Source organism: Coturnix japonica, chromosome 2, assembly GCF_054131305.1.
Source record: "Coturnix japonica strain WE chromosome 2, WE-NBRP24, whole genome shotgun sequence".
In the NCBI taxonomy this organism is placed as follows: Eukaryota; Metazoa; Chordata; class Aves; order Galliformes; family Phasianidae; genus Coturnix; species Coturnix japonica.
The window spans coordinates 38,676,670-38,695,544 of NC_140664.1; the positions used below are offsets into that span (position 1 = coordinate 38,676,670).

General features: G+C 35.0%; 1 protein-coding gene across 6 annotated transcripts in view; it reads left to right on the forward strand.

Moving 5' to 3' along the window:
- The window catches only part of CCDC178 (coiled-coil domain containing 178), a 173,117-nt gene that overhangs the window by 53,745 nt on the left and 100,497 nt on the right, over nt 1-18,875 (forward strand). For 5 of the 6 annotated variants that reach the window (XM_085537414.1, XM_085537412.1, XM_085537413.1 and 2 more), the window contains 5 exons: nt 685-747; nt 3,139-3,300; nt 7,118-7,231; nt 9,921-10,066; nt 12,084-12,243. In XM_085537414.1, the coding sequence (XP_085393540.1) occupies nt 685-747; nt 3,139-3,300; nt 7,118-7,231; nt 9,921-10,066; nt 12,084-12,243 (645 nt within the window). Of the gene's footprint in view, nt 1-684; nt 748-3,138; nt 3,301-7,117; nt 7,232-9,920; nt 10,067-10,398; nt 10,528-12,083; nt 12,244-18,875 lie in introns of those variants that run through there. The other variant, XM_085537415.1, reaches the window with a different exon arrangement.

Genomic DNA, 18,875 nt, shown 5'->3' on the forward strand with positions numbered 1-18,875 from the left:
GAAGGGATCGAGTCTGTTTCTAACTGTTCTGTTGGCCATGTTATGCCTAGTTTTACCTAAATAATGTCCCTAAATACATTTAAAAGAAAACAGAAAACTCTAATTTGGATTTGGCTTAGATTGTAATCAGGCATAGTTTGGTTATGTTGGTCTGCTAAGGTGACCTACATTAAACTAGAGGTTTTCATTGTGCAGTCTACAATAATTTATTTAACTGTAATCCCAGAAGTAGTGTGGGTAGAATACTCATATAGGAAAAGGATGAAACATGTTCAGATTTTTACTAGAAATTCGGAAAAAAGTCTCATCATAAACTGACAGAAAGTACTGAGATTTTTAAAAATTTTAACATCTGATATTCTGTATCATTTTAGGTAAGGCGTCTCAGCTTCTTCATGTATTTAATTAACTTAAGATCAAAAGTTTATAATAATGATAATAATTATTATTATGTTAATGGTACATTTATTAAAATTTAAAATATATTCTTCATTTTCTTATAGCATAGTCTATACTTATTTAGCTACTGTGCATGAGTAACAATTGTAATTTCATTTTTTATGTAGTTTTATGATAGTCAAGAGAAAATTTAAAAGTTGTGCTTGTTCTTGCTGTGATGTCACTGCTGTTGTCTCTTAATTTATTTTCTTATGTGTTGCATATTACTTTATTTTTTCCCCAAAGAATTTGGAGTTGAATCTTATGAAAGAAATTCAAGATGCAAAAGGAATTTGCGAAGTGATTCGGGTAAATATGACAGTAACCCATTTCCTTGACAGCTAAGTTTTCCTTCTGCATTCTTTTTACTTCATGCCATAAATTAGCTTTGAGTACCTTGTAGCTGATAGAAAGGTAATGGGGTTTGCTAAGTAACTGAGTTTGTTTTTATATTCATCTTGGAAAATGTAAATACTCATGAGAACTTGGAATATATTAGTTGTATCCAAGATGTTTGCAGTAACTTCCAGTTTGCTAGAAAATACACAACAGTTTTCAATAATAATTTATATATGCAGAGACAGTATCATTCGAATTCATGTATTTTCTTACTTCAGTTTCTATAGATAATACAATCAGGCCCTTTCCATACTTGATATTCATGCCTGTATGAATAAAATGAGCCATTTTAACACCATTTGATTTTCCCCTAGTGTGAACTACTTAATTCACACAAGATGCTCTTCTGTTACTTTTTGTGATTGTCAGATGTAAGCCTTTTTGTCTGATCTTCGTTGTTGCTTTTCAACAGTCCTCAGGCAAGCACTGATACAACTTAAAATTTTCTTACTGAAATTCCAAGTAGGGCACTACCATCCATTTCCATCCATTGGAAAGTCAATTCCCTTAGGTGCCTCCCTTGAGAGCACGTATAATGGTCATACAACACATGTAGTAACTGTAAGTTCTTAATGCTTCAAGCAAGACACAGAGTGGAAGCTACAGGACTATTTTCTGCAGAAATCTGGCTTCTTTTGTGGTTGTATCAAACAGGAAAGAGGTAATCTGAGATTTCAAAGGCTGTTCTTGGATTTACTGTGCTGACCGTAAGTCCTTCTGAGATCTTTGTTTCCTCTTGGTTCTTGCAAAAATCCCTCAGTAGCGATTCTATCCTACTTCTTTCCTGTTACAGACGGGAACAGAACAGTTCCCTAATTGGATATAAATTTGCTGTTCTGAATTTTTTTCATCGTAGTTCATGTATTTTCACAACAAAGAGGTTCATCTTTTTAAGTATCTCATACTTTTTGTGGGTTCGTCTTTATAAGTATCTTATACTTTTTGTAATGTTTATTTTTAACTACAATTTTTTGTTGCTACTTTTTTTTTTGTTTGTTTGTTTGTTTTAACTGATTGATTTGTTGTCAAGAGTGTTTTTCTTACTGTATGGGAACTGTTGAGTCTTGGCCTGAACCAGTGACTGATCACCTGAGGCAAGCACTGAGTCAGCCCTGGGAGCACAGGTGAACAAAATTCACCTGTGTGACTGGAAGGGGTGGAGCCTATCTGCACCTCTCCTGGACCTCATTTAAGGGCTTACTGCCTCCTAGAGAAGGATCACTTTCTGGAGGTCCCTCCCTTTAGAGTTTTTTTTACTGTGATCCTATGATGTGGGTGAGTATTTCATTTAATTTTGATTGTCTTTTTTCACCATGATAATTTCTCTAATTATAAAACCTGTGAAATGTCATCCTAACCTCACCACTCTTCTAACTGTACATTTGTTAACTGTACACTTAATAACAGGGCTAAATGTGAAGGCTACTGAAAGAGCAAAATGTGTTATTAACAAGAAACTATAAAAGTACATAGCAGTTTAGAGAGTCTTTTCTGAGGTAGCTAAAGGGAATTTCCTAATGCCATATGAGTAAACCACTATCAATCCAGAATTACTAATGCTTGTATGGGAAGCTTTTCTGTTCTACTTACCAGTCATTTTGTTACTTAAAACTTAATCCATAACCTTCACCTGTGAATTTGACAGTTCTGCTGTGCTTACTACTAGAAATAGTTCAAGTAAAGGTGAATGTGTTTGCAGACTATGATTAAGAGAGTTATTTTCTACATAAAGCTAAAAGACTAAGATGTGAGTATGGTTGTTCCTTACCATCTTCTCAGTAATCTACCTTGAATTCTGGTTCTAAAAGTGGAAATCAAAATGGTGGTAGCTGAATTCCACTTCATGTTTACATACATATATAGATAGCGGCTGTGCTATTTGTTTGGTGTTAGATAGAGAAATAATTGAGTTTAAGTGATGGTGAATTTGGTGCAGCAGGAGTTGTAAATTTATGTAAGACCTCTTTGCTTTAATTCCCCAGTTTGGAAATCTCATCTTCTATTTGCTTAACGTTATTGTAAATTAACTGTCTGCTTCAATACCTGTATTTCGTACTACTTGTTGCTGATGCATCTTCTGTGTATGCCAACTGTGCTGGCTATTCAGCCTTTATTATTCACACGCTTACTTATGGCCAACTTTCCTTCATTCTGAAGACATTTTCAATTCCACTGAATGTTGTGACATATTCAAGGTATGTGCTTTAGGTTATAAATGTTTTCAGATTTGAATTTTTCATGTTTTACTTTGCTTCTGATTTCAGTACTGAAAGGTATTTCTCTATATATTTCAATAAACAGGCCAAGGTTAAAACAGTATATGATGACCTAAGGGAAAAGCAAAGAAAGAATCTAAAGAAAAGAGAAGAAGATATGAAGAGAATAGAAGAGATAGAGACCAACATAGCTCATCTAGAAGCAAAATTTAAACAAAAGGAAAATTTATTTAATGAGAACCATAAGGTAAAAGTGGTAGATTCTGAGCCATTTGCTGACATATTTTCAAATTGTTATTACAAGAAAAATAAAAAGAAAATTAAGAAGATGAAACATAAGAGTTCAGAAGAGATTGATTTTTAAGGTGTGCTTTAAGGTTGTGCTGTGATACAACAAAATATGCAGCCTGATCCCTGTCTTAGTTTTGTCCTTTCTTGCCTCATGTATTAGAAAAGTTGTTATTTATCTTTTAAGATTTGCAATCCTTTTTCTTACAAAAGGAAAGACTGTTTAGTACTTGCTTGTTTCCTTTGTGTCTGTTTTGTTATAAGCTGAGAAGAGCAACAGATGTGTAAGCCATGACAGGCTGGAAAGCCTTTTACATTCCCTGCTTTATGAGTGATGCTTTTTATTATTATTATTTTTTCGTTTTTCTCATGAAATATCTGTTTTATATAAGAAAAAGACACAGAAGAACTTAGTCTTAAAAACAAATCCTCAGAATACTGGAAATGACTTTGGAAGAGAAAGGTGTACTTTATCCAAGCTTTACCAGAAGCAAAACAAGTGCAGAGCATTTGTACTGTCATAGTCTGACATGTCTTGAAAGCACAGCTAAAGAGGTGGTTTTCCTCCACTTGCCCAGTGATGACTTAGAATACTAGGTCATCAATTACTGCCCACATGTGCTGGATGTATTAATGATGCTGACTTTTTCTAAGAGTAAAACCTTGGGAGAATGTTCAGGAAGTAACTTTTCATACAGACAAGTTCAGGAATGACAATTGAAATTGTATGGCTGTGAAGCACTTTTTGTTACTACAGCTTCCTCTTTTAGATCTCATAATTCTTTAGATCTTTGAAAACTTTCCTTATAAGGAGTGTTGCAACAGTGGTGATAGAGAACAGAATGTACATTAGACAATGTTATTTAAATAAATTACTGTTTGAAACCAAGATAGTACAGTGATGGATGGTTTTGAAAAGTACCCCTAGTAGGTGGATCAGTTTACTTAGTCTTTAAAACTGGAGGCCTTAAGTAGATAATCATTTTGTTAATTAATGATGATAGTCCCCTTACGACCAGTGTCTGTGAAAACAGATCTTATTTTTATGAAAAGACGCAGAAATATTCAAATTATGAACAATGGTTTGATGTAAGATTTAATGGCACTTCAGTGACTTTTATGTATATGTACACTTAAAAACACTAAATGAAACCATACTATCCTTCATTTGCAGAGCTGCTAGGATGTAATTTAAAGATATATATTTTTTTCTCATTAAAAACATTTCTGTAACACTGTGTATTCTTGATTAGGTTCTTATTCCTTTTCTTGTTTCAGGGAATGGCTCTGACAACTAGAAACATAGTAAATATTTTATTTCCTTTCTATCTGATGATCAGAGGGCTGGAGCTCCTCTCCTATGAGGAAAGGTTGGGGGAACTGGGCTTGTTTAGCTTAGAGAAGAGAAGGCTCTGGGGAAACCTCAGTGAGGTCTTCTAGTACTTGAAGGGAGCATATTAACAGGCATGGGAACAGCTGTTTACAAGGGTGGGTAGTGATAGGACAAGGTGGAATGGTTTTAAACTAAGACAGGGAGGTTTAGGTTAGATATTAGGAGGAGGTTTTTCACTCAGAGGGTGGTGGCAAACTGGAACAAGTTGTCTAGGGAGGTGGTGGTTGCCCCATCCCTGAAGGCATTGAAGGCCAGGCTGGATGTGGCTCTGGGCAGCCTGGTCTAGTGGTTGGTGACCCTGCACAGGGGGGTTGAAACTAGATAATCGTTATGATCCTTTTCAGCCCAGGCCATTCTATGATTCTGTCTTCTGACATGTGTGCAGCAGAGTTTAGCATTCACTGTGATTACTGTATAAATCAAAAACAAAGTGCGGGTTGTCCTGTTGTCATTATGCTTAAATCAAACTTTGCTTTACCAAGCCTTTGTTCTGTATGCCATATGAGGTCACAGGAACATTAAATATTTTGGTTTGGAAGGGACCTTAAAAATCATCTTGTTTCAACCCCTCTACTGTGGGCAGTGATGCCTTCTACTAGGCCAGTGATCACTAGACTGCTCACTAAAACAAGCAGTTTTACAGTATAGGGAAAATACCTGAAATTTCCCTCCACATGCCCCACATATGTGCTCCTGTTTCTTGTTTAGTGTTTGGTTATTTGTTTTTGTTTTTTTTCTGTCAGAGGAAAGAAGTACACTGATTATTACCAGTTCAAAGGAAGGGCTTATCTCTTAAGTGCCTGAAAGTGGAGAAGAATTTCTCTTGTCCATTGTTCCTGTTAAGAAAAAGCCAAATACCTTCATTTTTGTTTCAAAATCACCCCAAACCAAACTTGTTTGGTTTTTTGTTTGTCTTTTCATCCAGAAGTAAGAATTGGATGATCCTCATACATTTTATTATCATGCTTTCAATCAAGCATGGTCAACATCTTTCAAGACTTTCTAGTTTAGATATGAGGTTTTTTATTTTTGGTCAAAGCTATGACATGAGTGTTTCTTTTGCCTCATCTGTAAGTTCTTACAGAATTCTTGTGCAGTTTTCAGGTTCAGTTATCTGAATAGTAGTCAATAGTTTTCCACAGGAGATCATCATCTCTTTTTTTTTTTTTTTTTTTTTTTCTTACTCTGTATGAATTGTTCTTTATATAACCTGCATATAGCAATACTTCATCACTATCGGGAGGGAACTGGAGAATGTAGGGTAGTTTGAGTTTAGATAATGAATTATTTGATTATTCTTGATTTAGGTTTAACACGTCAAAATGGAAAAAAGCCCTTTGCTAATAGTATTTTCAAAACAGCGTAATAATGACAGTGACTAATGATGTTAGCCCTACCCTAGCTAAAATGAAGTAGAAACAATGTGACAAAGACCACATCATTAGTTTCCTGGAAACCCAAGGAGGTGTGGTGTAAGTTATGTATCATTGTCCATAGCGGTGTATTTGCTTCTGTTATAAAAGCCTGGAAACAGGGTTTGCCCAAGCAGATTTGTATGTGAAGGATGTGTGAGATACTGATAATTCCAAAGAAGAACTTTCTCCTTGATTAAAGGTTTTAAATATTTCAAAATGGAAATATTAATACTGATTTTAATGTTTATTGTTATATAAGATGAATTGAATTTGAAATTTTGATTAACATATAGTTATACAATTATTTCAGTAGATTTTGTGATGTAAATCTCTTTATTACATGCATAAATAATAGTTGATATCATTTAGGATCTGTTGCTCACGCTAATGATGCAAATGAAATTAGTACAATTGAGAAGAACTGTTTGTTTGAGGTGCTAATTAATAACAGAACAGCTAAATGAAAAATACAAAAATGAATTATCCAAATATTTTATTTTCCATATTCTTCCTCTTCTTACTTGCTCTCTTTAGCTGTATTTTTCATGAGTTGGTGGTAAACATTTTTCCTTTATATTCCTTCCGTGAAAGCTATTCCAAATACACATTTTAGTTAGATAACTTTATTTGTAGCTTTCTTGGCAAAAGGAATGTAAAGAAGCCTGGGGAAAAGAGTGAGCAGTGATATTTTGCTCTGTGATGATAAACACTCTTTGAAACACCAAAGATGTTTTCTCTTTTATATGTGCTTTTTTTTTTTTTTTTTTTTTTCCCTCCTTCAAAGCATAGAGTACATAACATGTGAATGAGCATTGGGTATTGATTGTATTTATAGGAAAAAAGGGTATGTAGGGGTAAAGAAAAGTAAACTTAAGAATAGTAACTTAAGTAGTTTACAGCTAAAACTTAATCCATTTTCTCTGGATGTTTTGAGTAATAACACATCTCTTTGTGGATATTCCCTGCAGAAGCTCTCCTATTTGAATCAGAGAGTGCAAGAGCTAGACAAAAAGCAGAAGCAAACAGAACAACAACTGCAGCAAAAAAGGAATAGTCTGCAACAACAGTTAAATGCTATGCAGGTGAATAAATTAATGTTTTCATGGCCTTTATGAAGTACATTTTATCTCAAAAGTTAAGCGGTAATTTCTACACAGTTGCTTTGAAGTTCCTCTTACTTTCACTAATGTACGAGATCCGTAGCCTTGATGCAGAGTGAAGTACAAAGCAGAATAGATATCGGGGTCATTGAGAAGTCCTTTGCTTTCTTCATTTTCTACAGTGTCTCAGATTGCTTGAGGGTCTTTGGAAATGTAAAGGAGAAAATCAATAACAGTTGAAAACAATACTGGTGTGATAGAAAGTGCCTGCTAATTGCATGTTTGCACAGCAGATGGCATCTTTTTGTAAATGATGGCTTATATCTGCTGTATCAGTTACTAAACCGTATAATACACTGAAGAGAATTACTGAATATCATTACTGAACGCTGTATTTTATATAAATGTGTTCATAAGCATTACAAGGAGAAAGCATTTTCTTTGTGTTATTGTTCATTTTTATTATTCTTTCATTTGTATATGTATAAACTTAAGTTAGATATTACAGTCTCAAAGATGAAACCTAGATTAAAATAAAAACAAACAAAAAGCTTTCATATTGTTCAGAATAGCTTCCGTGAACCTGGTAATTTCTTCCTAAAATCTCAAACACTTCCTACTTGTGACAACCTTAAATTAAGGATTGGGGAAATCACTGATACATTCAGGCTTCTAAATTTTCTGGGAAAGCAGAGTTTATGCACCTCTAACACAGAGAACGCAGCAGGTTTACCAAAGAATTTAGGACATGTGGAGGTGACTGAAGAGTCAGTAATTCTACATTGTTTTCCAGTATAAGACATTCTTAGGCTTTACTGTTAAGAATACCTTTCTTAGTAACTGTAAGTAACTGTTCCCGTTAGCAATATTTCAGCTAGTGTTCTCTGGAAATGAAACAAACAACAACAACAAAAAAAAAAAACAAAACATAGAAAGCCTATTTTATGAGATCTTGAGAGCACTGACCTAGTAACAATGTTTGGTTACCCATAATATTACCTCCATAGAGCCTGTTGCTATTCCTTAAGCACAGCTATTGAAGTTTTGTGGAAGGGGAGCTAGGCTGTTAGCTGCTATAACAGATCATAAGGAGTGGTTGTTCAGACTATCAGTGTTACAGAATGTAGAGGAACTCACTATTTTTATTTGTTTGTTTTAAAACCCATTTGCAAGTTATCTCTCTTCTTAATAGGTACCAGATTGCACTGACCCAATGGCTAGTATTCCCTGTCCTTGGAAGCCAACCTTTTCAGTTTTTGTCTGCCTTCCCAGGATGTCAGAGACAAAAAACTTCTTCACTGACAATTTTGTTCCAACATAGCTCATATATGAACCAGACTTTCTTTAGGGAAAAAGAAGAAAAAGAAAAATAGGTCATGACTTATTTTTATATATATTTACACTACACTCTGATACCTCAGTCATCTCAAATTCTATTATTTGCTTATTATTAAAGCCTGAGTAAGTCATCTGCTCTGGTATTACATATACCGCAGGCTACCACATTTCCACAAGTTCCTCTGTTACTGGTCCCAAGACTATCAATGGTTTGAGACCATATAGGTGGTTCAGTTGCACAGGGATTTGCATTAATGATTGCCTTCACTTTCCTTCTAATAATTTTATGTTCCTGCAGTAAACCTGAAATTTTCATGTAATCTTATATACCCTCTTAATCTCTCTCTATATAATAAATATAATATGTAATATACATGTTTACATATATATACTTATACACACACATTATATTATATATATATATACATGTATAATGTTCTAGGAAGTTCAGGAGGTCTTAAGGTATCTCATGCACTTCTGTGCTTAGTTCTTATCTGTTATAAAAGCTCTGGTTCCTCAGTTTTTTCAGGTTCCTTTTAGCTATACCATTACAAAACAATTATTTTATATGGAAAATGATAATTAGGCAGTCTATCAGGGTACTGCCTCAGAAAAATGGTGCAGTATCTTAAAAAAAAAAACAACTGACCTTTATTAAAATATTGACACATATTCTTTATCTACTGAATTTTAAGGTCTTAAAATTCTTTATTTCATGCAGTGTTTATAATTGTGTGCATATTTAAATTATCTGTATGTGTTTATGCATAGGGTTAATCAAAAGGTACTTTTCTCCCTGTTAATTTAACCTATTTACATAACTGCTTACAGCTCACTAGTATGGGTTACAAAATCTAATGCAGCTACTTTAAGTATAATCCAACTAGCATACTCTCAACTTTTTAATACTTCTGTACTGCTGCAATGCATTTTATCTTGTTTAATGAGTAAGCTAAAGTGTTGTTGTTTTGGTTTTTTTGGTTTTGTTTTTTTTTACTAGATTCTGATGCTATTGGAAGTACTGTTTGCTTTTGTCCTGAGTCTTTATGTGGGATTGTGTCATAATAAAATATATGGATATATAGTAAATGTGCAAAAAGTTGGGCTATAACTAGATTGACAAAATTGTGCTCTAATAGAAAAGCAGTTATTCCATTTTGCTAACTACCTCAACTGCCTAGAACTACTGCCTAACTACTTCAACTCTAGAAGCAGTTCTGTTTCCTTGAGTATACAATTTATGAATTGATGTCTGCTATCATGTGCTTAAAATACATTATTGGCAAATCTTGCACTCCTAGTTTATATGCTATGTATTTATTTTAATTTCCAGGAAAAACAATCATTTCTTCCTAGTCAAATTGATGAAAACTATCACACTGTGGAAAAACTAAAAAATGAACTTAAGGAACTCACTGAATTATGGAATACGAAGCAAACACAGATGGAAGATGCAGAAAAATCTCTCACTGATTTACGGTAAGACCTGCTGTTGTACACGAAGTTGTAAGGGTAGTGTATAGCTTTAGTAACTTAGTAATTTTACTTTATTACTATTTGTACTGGTAATTTTATTATTTTTCAGTGTTATTCCTAGGAAATGTAATGCACTTAATAATTTGGGAGTATTTTTGTGTGTTTACTGCCTGTAGTTCTAATCCATTTGTAGAAGTTATTAATGATACAGTGTCTACCTGCCAAACTGAATTTTGGCTATCAGTATTACTTCTGGAAATATAATAATATTCATGGTCAGTTGCATCCTTAATTAATGGTAGATTCCTCTCTTTCTGTGTTCTCTCTGTTTTAAGAAGTGTGGACCAACACTTACTGTGACTGATGAGTCCTGAAAATAGTCTCAACGGGCCCTATCTAACTGATTATGTGGACTGCCTTCTAGGCCACTGAAGCCTTGGAGGGCCATATATGCTGATTGCACAGCAGGCTTACTCTTCAAGGAGAAAGGTGAACCTGCTATGCAATGTCAAATGGAAAACAGCTTGGGTTGTTGAATTGTGCAGAATAGCTAAATAACAAAAAATCATTCCTGGTGTCATTTTAATACAGTTTGTTTTCTGTCATCTTATTCACTAAATGTACTGTCAGTGTTGAAAGATCTTTGAGAGATTATTGCATTAAATTCTTGTCTGGGGGGAAAAAAAGTGATACTACATATACCTTTTTAGTTGACTATGTGGGACAGAATTACAAAATCATAGGGGTTGGAAGGGGCCTCTGGAGATCATCTTAAGTTTTTCTTGCCCATTCTTTTTGTAGTTTAAAAATGTGTGTGTAGATATATTTTAATGTCTATAAGTAGCATTGTAGATGCTTTATATTATATATACAGTAGACTGCTTTATATATTTTGTGTACTGCCTAAGGCAGTTCTTTATTCAGTGCAGCCCATGTAAATCAGATGGTTGGACATCCATGCCCAAGATGCTTCATTTTTCTGCAGAAGTGTTTTTCTGTAAAAAGTCTTTTTTTTGTTTGTTTTGGTTTTGTTTTGTTTGTTTCTTTTGTGTTTTTTAAATGAATAAATAAATCAATGCCTGGTAAGAACAGAGAAGGAGGGGGGGAGGAAAAGAAAAAAAGAAAATAGAAATATGCAAATGCTATGAAGCTCCCTTTTCCTGCCTCGACAAATAATAAAATATTTTTAACCTAGCATGTTGTGAGCTCATTCTGCATCTCAGAATCATAGAATCACTCTGGTTGGAAAAGACCTCAAAGATCATCAAGTCCAGCCACAGCCTAACCATAGTACCCTAACTCTAACAACACTCTGCTAAATCATATCTCTGAGCACCACATTCAAACAGCTCTTAAACACATCCAGGCATGGTGACTCAACCACCTCCCTCGTGAGCCTATTCCTGTGCTTAAGTACCCTGTCTGTAAAGATGTGTTTCCTAACAGCCAATCTAAACTTACCTTGGTGCAAGTTGAGGTTGTTTCTCCTTGTCCTGTTGCCAGTGAGAAGAGACTTGCCCCGCTTTCACTGTACCTTTCAGATACTGGAAGAGAGCAATAAGGTCTCCTCTCAGCCTCCTTTTCCCTAGACTAAACAGCCCCAGCTCCCTCATCCTCTCCTCATTGAGCTGATTTTTTTCCAAGCCCTTCACAAGCCGTGTTGCTCTTCTCTGGACCTGCTCCAGTACCTCCACATCCTTTGATTATCATCATTTCAGCAAATGTTTCAGTAGTAGTAAACCAGTTCATTCTCTTGAAGGTTGTTTTTAAAAATGCAAGTTTTTATGAAAATTGAGAAATTTGACTTTCTTGATAGACTCATTAGTGGTCTAAATATTCACAATAAAATCAATTGTCTTTCTCTGTATTTTTTAAAATGGTATAATTTTTAGGATGAGGGATGCCTATTTTATATGTTATAAAACTTTAAATTAAAACTGTATGTAAAGAATGAAAAACAGTATGGGATAATCTCATGATTGTTTCATTGAATTTATTTATGTATTTATTTTTGTTAAAGGAAAAAATTAAATGGGGTGATGTTTAAGGAGCAAAATGCCCAGACACTATTTAATCATCTCCAGGATGAGCTAGCAGAATATGAAAAAAGGTTAAAGCAGGAAGAAGAAGTATATGGAGAGTTACTACAGACAAGAAAGGAAGATCTGAAAAATTCAGAAGTGAGTATTACCAGATTTGGGTTTCTTTATCTGAGAAATGATACAACAAATTAGTTCCGTCTGATATTGATTTCTGATAAAATCATTCTCTTTTTTATATCCAAACTTTGAAATTAGTAGTATCTTGTCAACATTCAAGTATTTTAAATGAATTAAATTACATTTACATTTTTTTGAATAAAGAAGTGATTTTAGAAAAATTATAAAATGATGCATTTTTTTTGGCACATTTAGTTTTTCATTTATGTTTAGGATTCTTGTATGCTTTCTCTAACATGTTTTCTTTTCCTCTGATCTGTGGATACCTCTAGGAAAGGAAAAATCATCTTTTCTGTTAACTTAAAAATCTTATTGTCCTTTTCACTGGGATCTTGGTTGTGAATAATTTTGGTTAAGATCAGCATCAATAAATTCTCATTCCTCTTTAGTCATCTTCTTACAAGCATAGTGCTCAGTGCTTTATGTAAAAGTTTTTGAACTGTCAGAAGCTACTCTACAGTAAGACCTTCATCTGGATCTTAGATACTGCAACTGATACCAAGAAGGTGGAGCCAGATATTAAGGGGGGAGGCATCAGAGCCAATTGAAACAGAAGTATAAAATTAAAGGAGTTACTCACAGAATCTTAAAAGAAATCAGATGCAATACAATTATTTGCTGCTTTGTGTGTTTCTCCTGAAGTAAACTGAGGCAATCATGAATGTACTTGACTTAACTTTATTCTCACTAGTGCAAGATGAAGTGGTTCTGTAGTAATATCAAATCTAAGTCCTGTTTTCATTTCACTTCATATTTTCATCAAAATCTGTACAACTTAGATTATGAAAAGAAGAGAAATTGCAATGAAGGAAAGGGTTTTTTTTTGTTTGTTTGTTTTAAATAAGAGATTGCTGCTTTATAACTACTCATTGGGATATCAGTACTTTCAAAATATCAGCCTCCAGTCTCGTGTTAAATTAATACTAGGGTCAAAAATACTTGCTGGTATTTTGACTTGCTCATTTTTCCCTTAAGTGTAAAAATCTCTGTAAGGATTGTTAGGTGAGGTACCTTTCTTATCTCATTTATAATACCAAGATTTTTTTTTCCCCTAATGTTGCACATTTTATCTCTATTGCCATCTTCCTTCCATGCTGAGTTACGGGTATTGCACAAAGAACTCTTACCAGTATTTCTTTATTAATGTAATGTTGGGAAAATAAGATTACACCAAGATTTTTGTGGTTAAATGTAAGTAAAAGTATTTTGCTCCATGTCCATAATCCTCTTTAAATTCTTACTGGAACACTTTGCTGGTTTCTGTGATGGCATCTCTTCAGTTTGACCTGCAGCTGGAGTGAAGGCGCACACACTGTTACTTGTTGACTGTTTGTCTACTTATTACCTAGTCATTTCACAGAATCACAGAGTTATCAAGGTTGGAAAAGACCTAGAAGATCATCTAGTCCAACCATTACCAATACTTACCAGCTAAATCATATTCATCAACACAACATCCAAACATTTCTTGAACATTCCCATGGTTGGTGACCACCTCCATGGGCAGTGCATTCCAATTCCAAACTGACTACCCTTTCTGTGAAGTAATACTTCCTAATGTCCAACCATTTAATGTTTTAACAGCATTGTTAGGAGTATCACCAGCAAAGACCTTCAGCACCTTATGGACAGTCAAAAAATGTTCAGCAGGGACTTCAGTCTTCGTACCCAAAAGAAATGGGCAGAAGGCATAGTAACAGTGGGGGGATAAAGCTTAATAAGCCATTGAAAGCAGAATTTATAGGTGATTCAATTTAAATCCTAGTAAATTCATGGTGGCTGGCCATGACTTGTGGTGACAGGAATATTTATTTTACAAAAATGACCAGCATGGCTGTCTGGGAAAGATCTCTTGGACGGTTTTCAGAATTTTTTTGCTGATGGTAAAATCAAATCATCTAGCCTGCTAGACAAAGGCTACTGTCTAGCCTATGATAATGGTGAGATGTGGGAGTCCGGTTAACATTATTTCTCTCATGGGGAGAAAACAAACAAAATCCCCGAAAGAATAATAGAAAAGCACTTCCTGAATGCAAAATATAGGAAGCAGGTTCTGATCTAGGATTTCTAGAAATTCCAGACAGACATAATATTGAATGGGAATTACCTATCCCAATAGAACAATAATAATAATAAAAATTATTACTCGGTTCCAAGTGTAAGAAAATGCAAACATTAAAAGGGAACATTTCCTGAATGGGTTGTGAATATGTATGGTAACACCTCATGTATTCAAAAGTGTTTTTGAATTTTGATTGATTCAAGAACAGATTTAAGTGGGAGAAATGAAAATGCATGTGTCAATACAATGCATTAGACATACACGTTTGTCCTGGTTTCATCTAAAAGAGCTCTAATAATACAATGATATTTTGATTCCTTGCTGTGATAGGAATATAATTGGGCTGCTTGTTGTCAGACTTGTCATCTTGATGGTATGGGGCAGTGGCAGGGTGGGGCTGGTACAGATGAATAGAATCATGGAATGGCCTGGGTTGAAATGATCCCTGCAATGTGCAGGGTCACCCGCCACCAGACCAGGCTGCTCAGAGTCACATCCAGCCTCCTTGGGCAACCACATCCAGGCATCCACAGCCTCCTTGGGCAACCTGTTCCTGTGCGCCACTACCCTCTGTGTGGAAAAACGTTCTCTAATATCTAACCTAAATCTTCCTCATCTTAGTTCAAAACCATTCCCATTGTCCTGCTATTACTATCCACCCTCATAAACAGCCATTCTCCCTCCTGTTTATATGCTCCCTTCAAGTACTGGAAGGCCACAGTGAGGTCTTCCTGGAGCTTTCTCTTCTTCAAGCAAAACAAGCCCAGTTCCCTCAACCTTTCCTCATAGGAGAGGAGCTCCAGCCCTCTGATTATCTTATGAGGCCTGGGTCATTCCATACCACATGGCACCACATGGAGGGGTGTAAAGCTGCAGGCAGTGAAATGGTGAGATGCTGCTCAGGGTGTTGTGTGAGTGGGGTGTCATTTTGGTGCTGTGCATTGGTCAGCCAGTGGCAAGGAAGTGCTACAGGGCTGCATATCTTGTTATCATTGCATTTTTCATTCTGTTTTCCCTTTCTGTCTTATTAAATGGCTCTCAGTTCACCCCGTGAGTACACTTTTGCTTCCTATTCTCTCCTTCATCCAACTGTGAGGCAGCAAATGAGTGGCTGTGTGGTGTGAGCTGCTGCCAGGTTATGCCGCAACAGCAGTTGACTGTATGGCTTCAAAATAAAAATTGTAATCATCCTTATTGTCTTGTTTTTAAGATAAGCAGGTATGAACCCTTAGGCCTAATGAAGATTTACATGTTGCTGAAAGGAGCAGAAGTAGTATTGAGGCTGAGAAACCCAGTTGGAGGTCTGTACAAATGTCCAACTAAATGTTTTTGGAGTGACTAGTGGGTTTCATGCAGGTGAATAAAAGCTGATAATGAAGAACTAGAGGGAATAAAAAGCTTCCTGCCAAGAAAAAGTTTGAATAGCTTGACAGGAAGAGGGCTTGATTGTTAAGATTTTTGAACAAGAAGCCTCTCTATTCTGGGGACTAGAGGGGACTATTAAATCCATAGAGAAGATCTCTTACTAAGATCTCTTAAACTGGCCAGAAATTAGGTGAGAAATTAAGTAATTTAGTGACAAAGCTGGAGACTTCTTTTCGGAGCTGTGAAGGATTTGGAGTGGAGAAATAGCCTTGGCAGGGTAGAATCTGCATAAGCACCTGGTGGCCCTACCACTGCTCTTGGAAGAAAGAAATATTGTGAGGAGACACCTGCCCACAAGCAGTCTTCTCATGATGAGGACTAAATATCATGAGAAACCAAAGGATCGATGTGATTGGTTTTTGCAGGAATACTCATGGTGTATGTGTTGGCTGAAGAGCTGAGTCACAGCTTTTGCAGATGTCCCAGACCCTGTCTTTTCACAGGAGAAATTGTTGCCAAATGCTAAGATTGTGATACACGAATTTAACAAATGTCACAGCTAAACACAAGGTGTGATTTTTGTTTTCCCAATGTGCATTCTACTGAATGTGGTGAAATTTACATATGTAATGATAAAGTTATACCTTACAGGCATATTTTATCACTGTGCTATTTGTAACTACTCTCATAGCATCTCATTACCTTATGTTCTACAGAGACTGTACAGTCCCCAAACTATCATGCTGCCATTTGGTTCAGTGCTGATATGTGCAGTATTAAACACACAGATAAGAATTCTTTGACATAACAATTCATAATGAGTGTTGGATCACGTTCAGAATGATTATACTGTTCCTTGTTTTCTTAACCTGAAAGCAAGCCTGCTTTTCTGCTGCTAATGTGATTATTGTACTTCCAATTACAGTAACTGTAAAAATGATTACTGTGGTTATTGAAGATTGAGCGAGACAATTTGGTTGACCAATAATCTCTTGAAATCTGAAAATGTGTCCTCATTAACATTTCCTATTGGCCGTGTGATCATCTATCTCTGAAGTGCAAGTGTATAAATCTTTTAATTTAGACATCTGTATATAGAGACTTATACACTTGAGAAGTGCATTTAGTTTTGTTACCCAGAGCATTAGCAGAAATAGTTTCTTTAACTTTCCTTTTATTCTATAATCAGTACCAGTATCAGAATTTCCTAATTCCATTAATTGAGTCTTCTGCTAAACAAAACCAAACACCAATGATAATAGAAATATTTCAGTGAGTTTATTTGACTGTTGGATGATACTGGAAAGTTAGATGACAGTAAATTATTTCTTTGGCAGTGTACCTTGGTGAGCTTCAGAAATGTTCAATGTAAAACTGAAAGGGAATTTCTCAGTTATATAGAAGTGCACTTTGAAATTTCTTTAATGGAGTAACATTTTCAGTTAATCATGATGTGGAAAGCTTAAAAGTAGGGGGATGCACCTTTTTTTCAGTGTAAATTTTATGTATAGTGAAATAAGGTTTCAGTAATTTATTCTTCAAAAATATTCAATCTGCAAATATGTTATCCAAATGTTTTGACCCTATCTTAAATGTCTTTTTTGTTTAAACAAAAAAAACCCAAAAAAAAACAGTGTTCCTATTAGCACTTTTTTTCTTTTTTCTTTTTTTTTTTTTTCCCCCATAGAAAAGCATTTTCCATCTAGGAAATGATATATCAGAAAATCCATGACCGGTTGTAGCAGCTAGTCATGATATGTTATTTCATCAGGTACCGAGAGTATTACTAATGACATAATCTACAAAACAGCACATTTCAGAAGAGATTCTTACAACAATACAATAATACGGTGCTGAAAGATGAATTAAGAAATAAGGGAAAACAGAGTTAGCTGCAAGGGGCTGTTTATCATCTTGGTATTAGATAAAATCCACTGGGTGTCTTTTATCATTTACTATTCATCTATTTAGGTCATCTTTCCTACTAGTCATTGTTTTCAGTCTTGCTGCACTAATATGTTCAGAGAGCTTCCATCTCTTACTTTCAAAAAATACTGCTAATCAATATTAATGTTACTGAAGAGCTTTGTTTCAGCATATCTATGTAAACGTGAGAGCTACGTTTGAAGATATATGACAAAAGAGGATTTTTTTTAATACCTAGAGAGCCATTGCTCCCTTTAGGCTATTCTCTGTGTGTGTGCGAGGTAAGGATAACAAATAGTCTGGCTATAAAATTGTCTTTAATTAGTTGACTCAGTGGCTTCCAACAGTGTGCTACGCTGCTATGTGGGACTCCCATGTTACAAGATAGGCTTTTGAGTCTTAGTCCATGCTCCTGGGTAGACTTAGCATATCAGCTTACATGCTGTCCTGTGGGAAGCACAGGCAGTATTACCCGAATAACCATCCCACTGATTTTATTGGCTCATGTGGAAGTCATACTCTCCCTTCTGAGGAATATATGTAGTTAGAGGTTGGGTGCCATGACAGTAATAACATTCTCAGTGAAAATGAAAGAGATGTAGGAGTAGAAAGCTAATACAATTTTTGAAGGACAGTTTTCTGTTTCTTGACTGAAGAAAAATAATGTGAATATGTAAGCAAATTACCTTTTATTTTTTTATTATTTTTTTTTCCTATTTTAACACAGCATCAATTGAAACAATTTTAACAGTATAAAAATTACGTAAAATTAAATCAAGTATCAGTTATTCATTCTGCAGACACAAAAGGTTTTTCTAAGATTGCAAAGCAATTTTTATTATTTATTTATTTTTTATTTATCACAGTGTTCTCTTAAGGGAATTCTAGACCATGGTTAGTCATTCTCTCTGGGCTTAGTTAATTCTAAGGACAGAATTTTGACTAGTTCATGCTGATAGAATGTGTGCAAGAAAACCCACACATAGCAGTGTAACTATGTGGCAAAATACAGTTTAGTGTTACATGATTGTAATAATTTGTCAAATGCAAAATTTTTGTTGTGAAAAATCTGATGTATGTCCTTTATGCAGCGCATCTGCAGCACAGTTTTGAGAAGGTAATATTTATGGTTCCATATGATGCAAGATGGCTGTGAGGTTTCTTTGACGATTTCATGTTCCTTATTCTAGTTCAAAACCCCCCGACTTGGAGTTTAATATCATCTTTAGCGTTGCTTTAG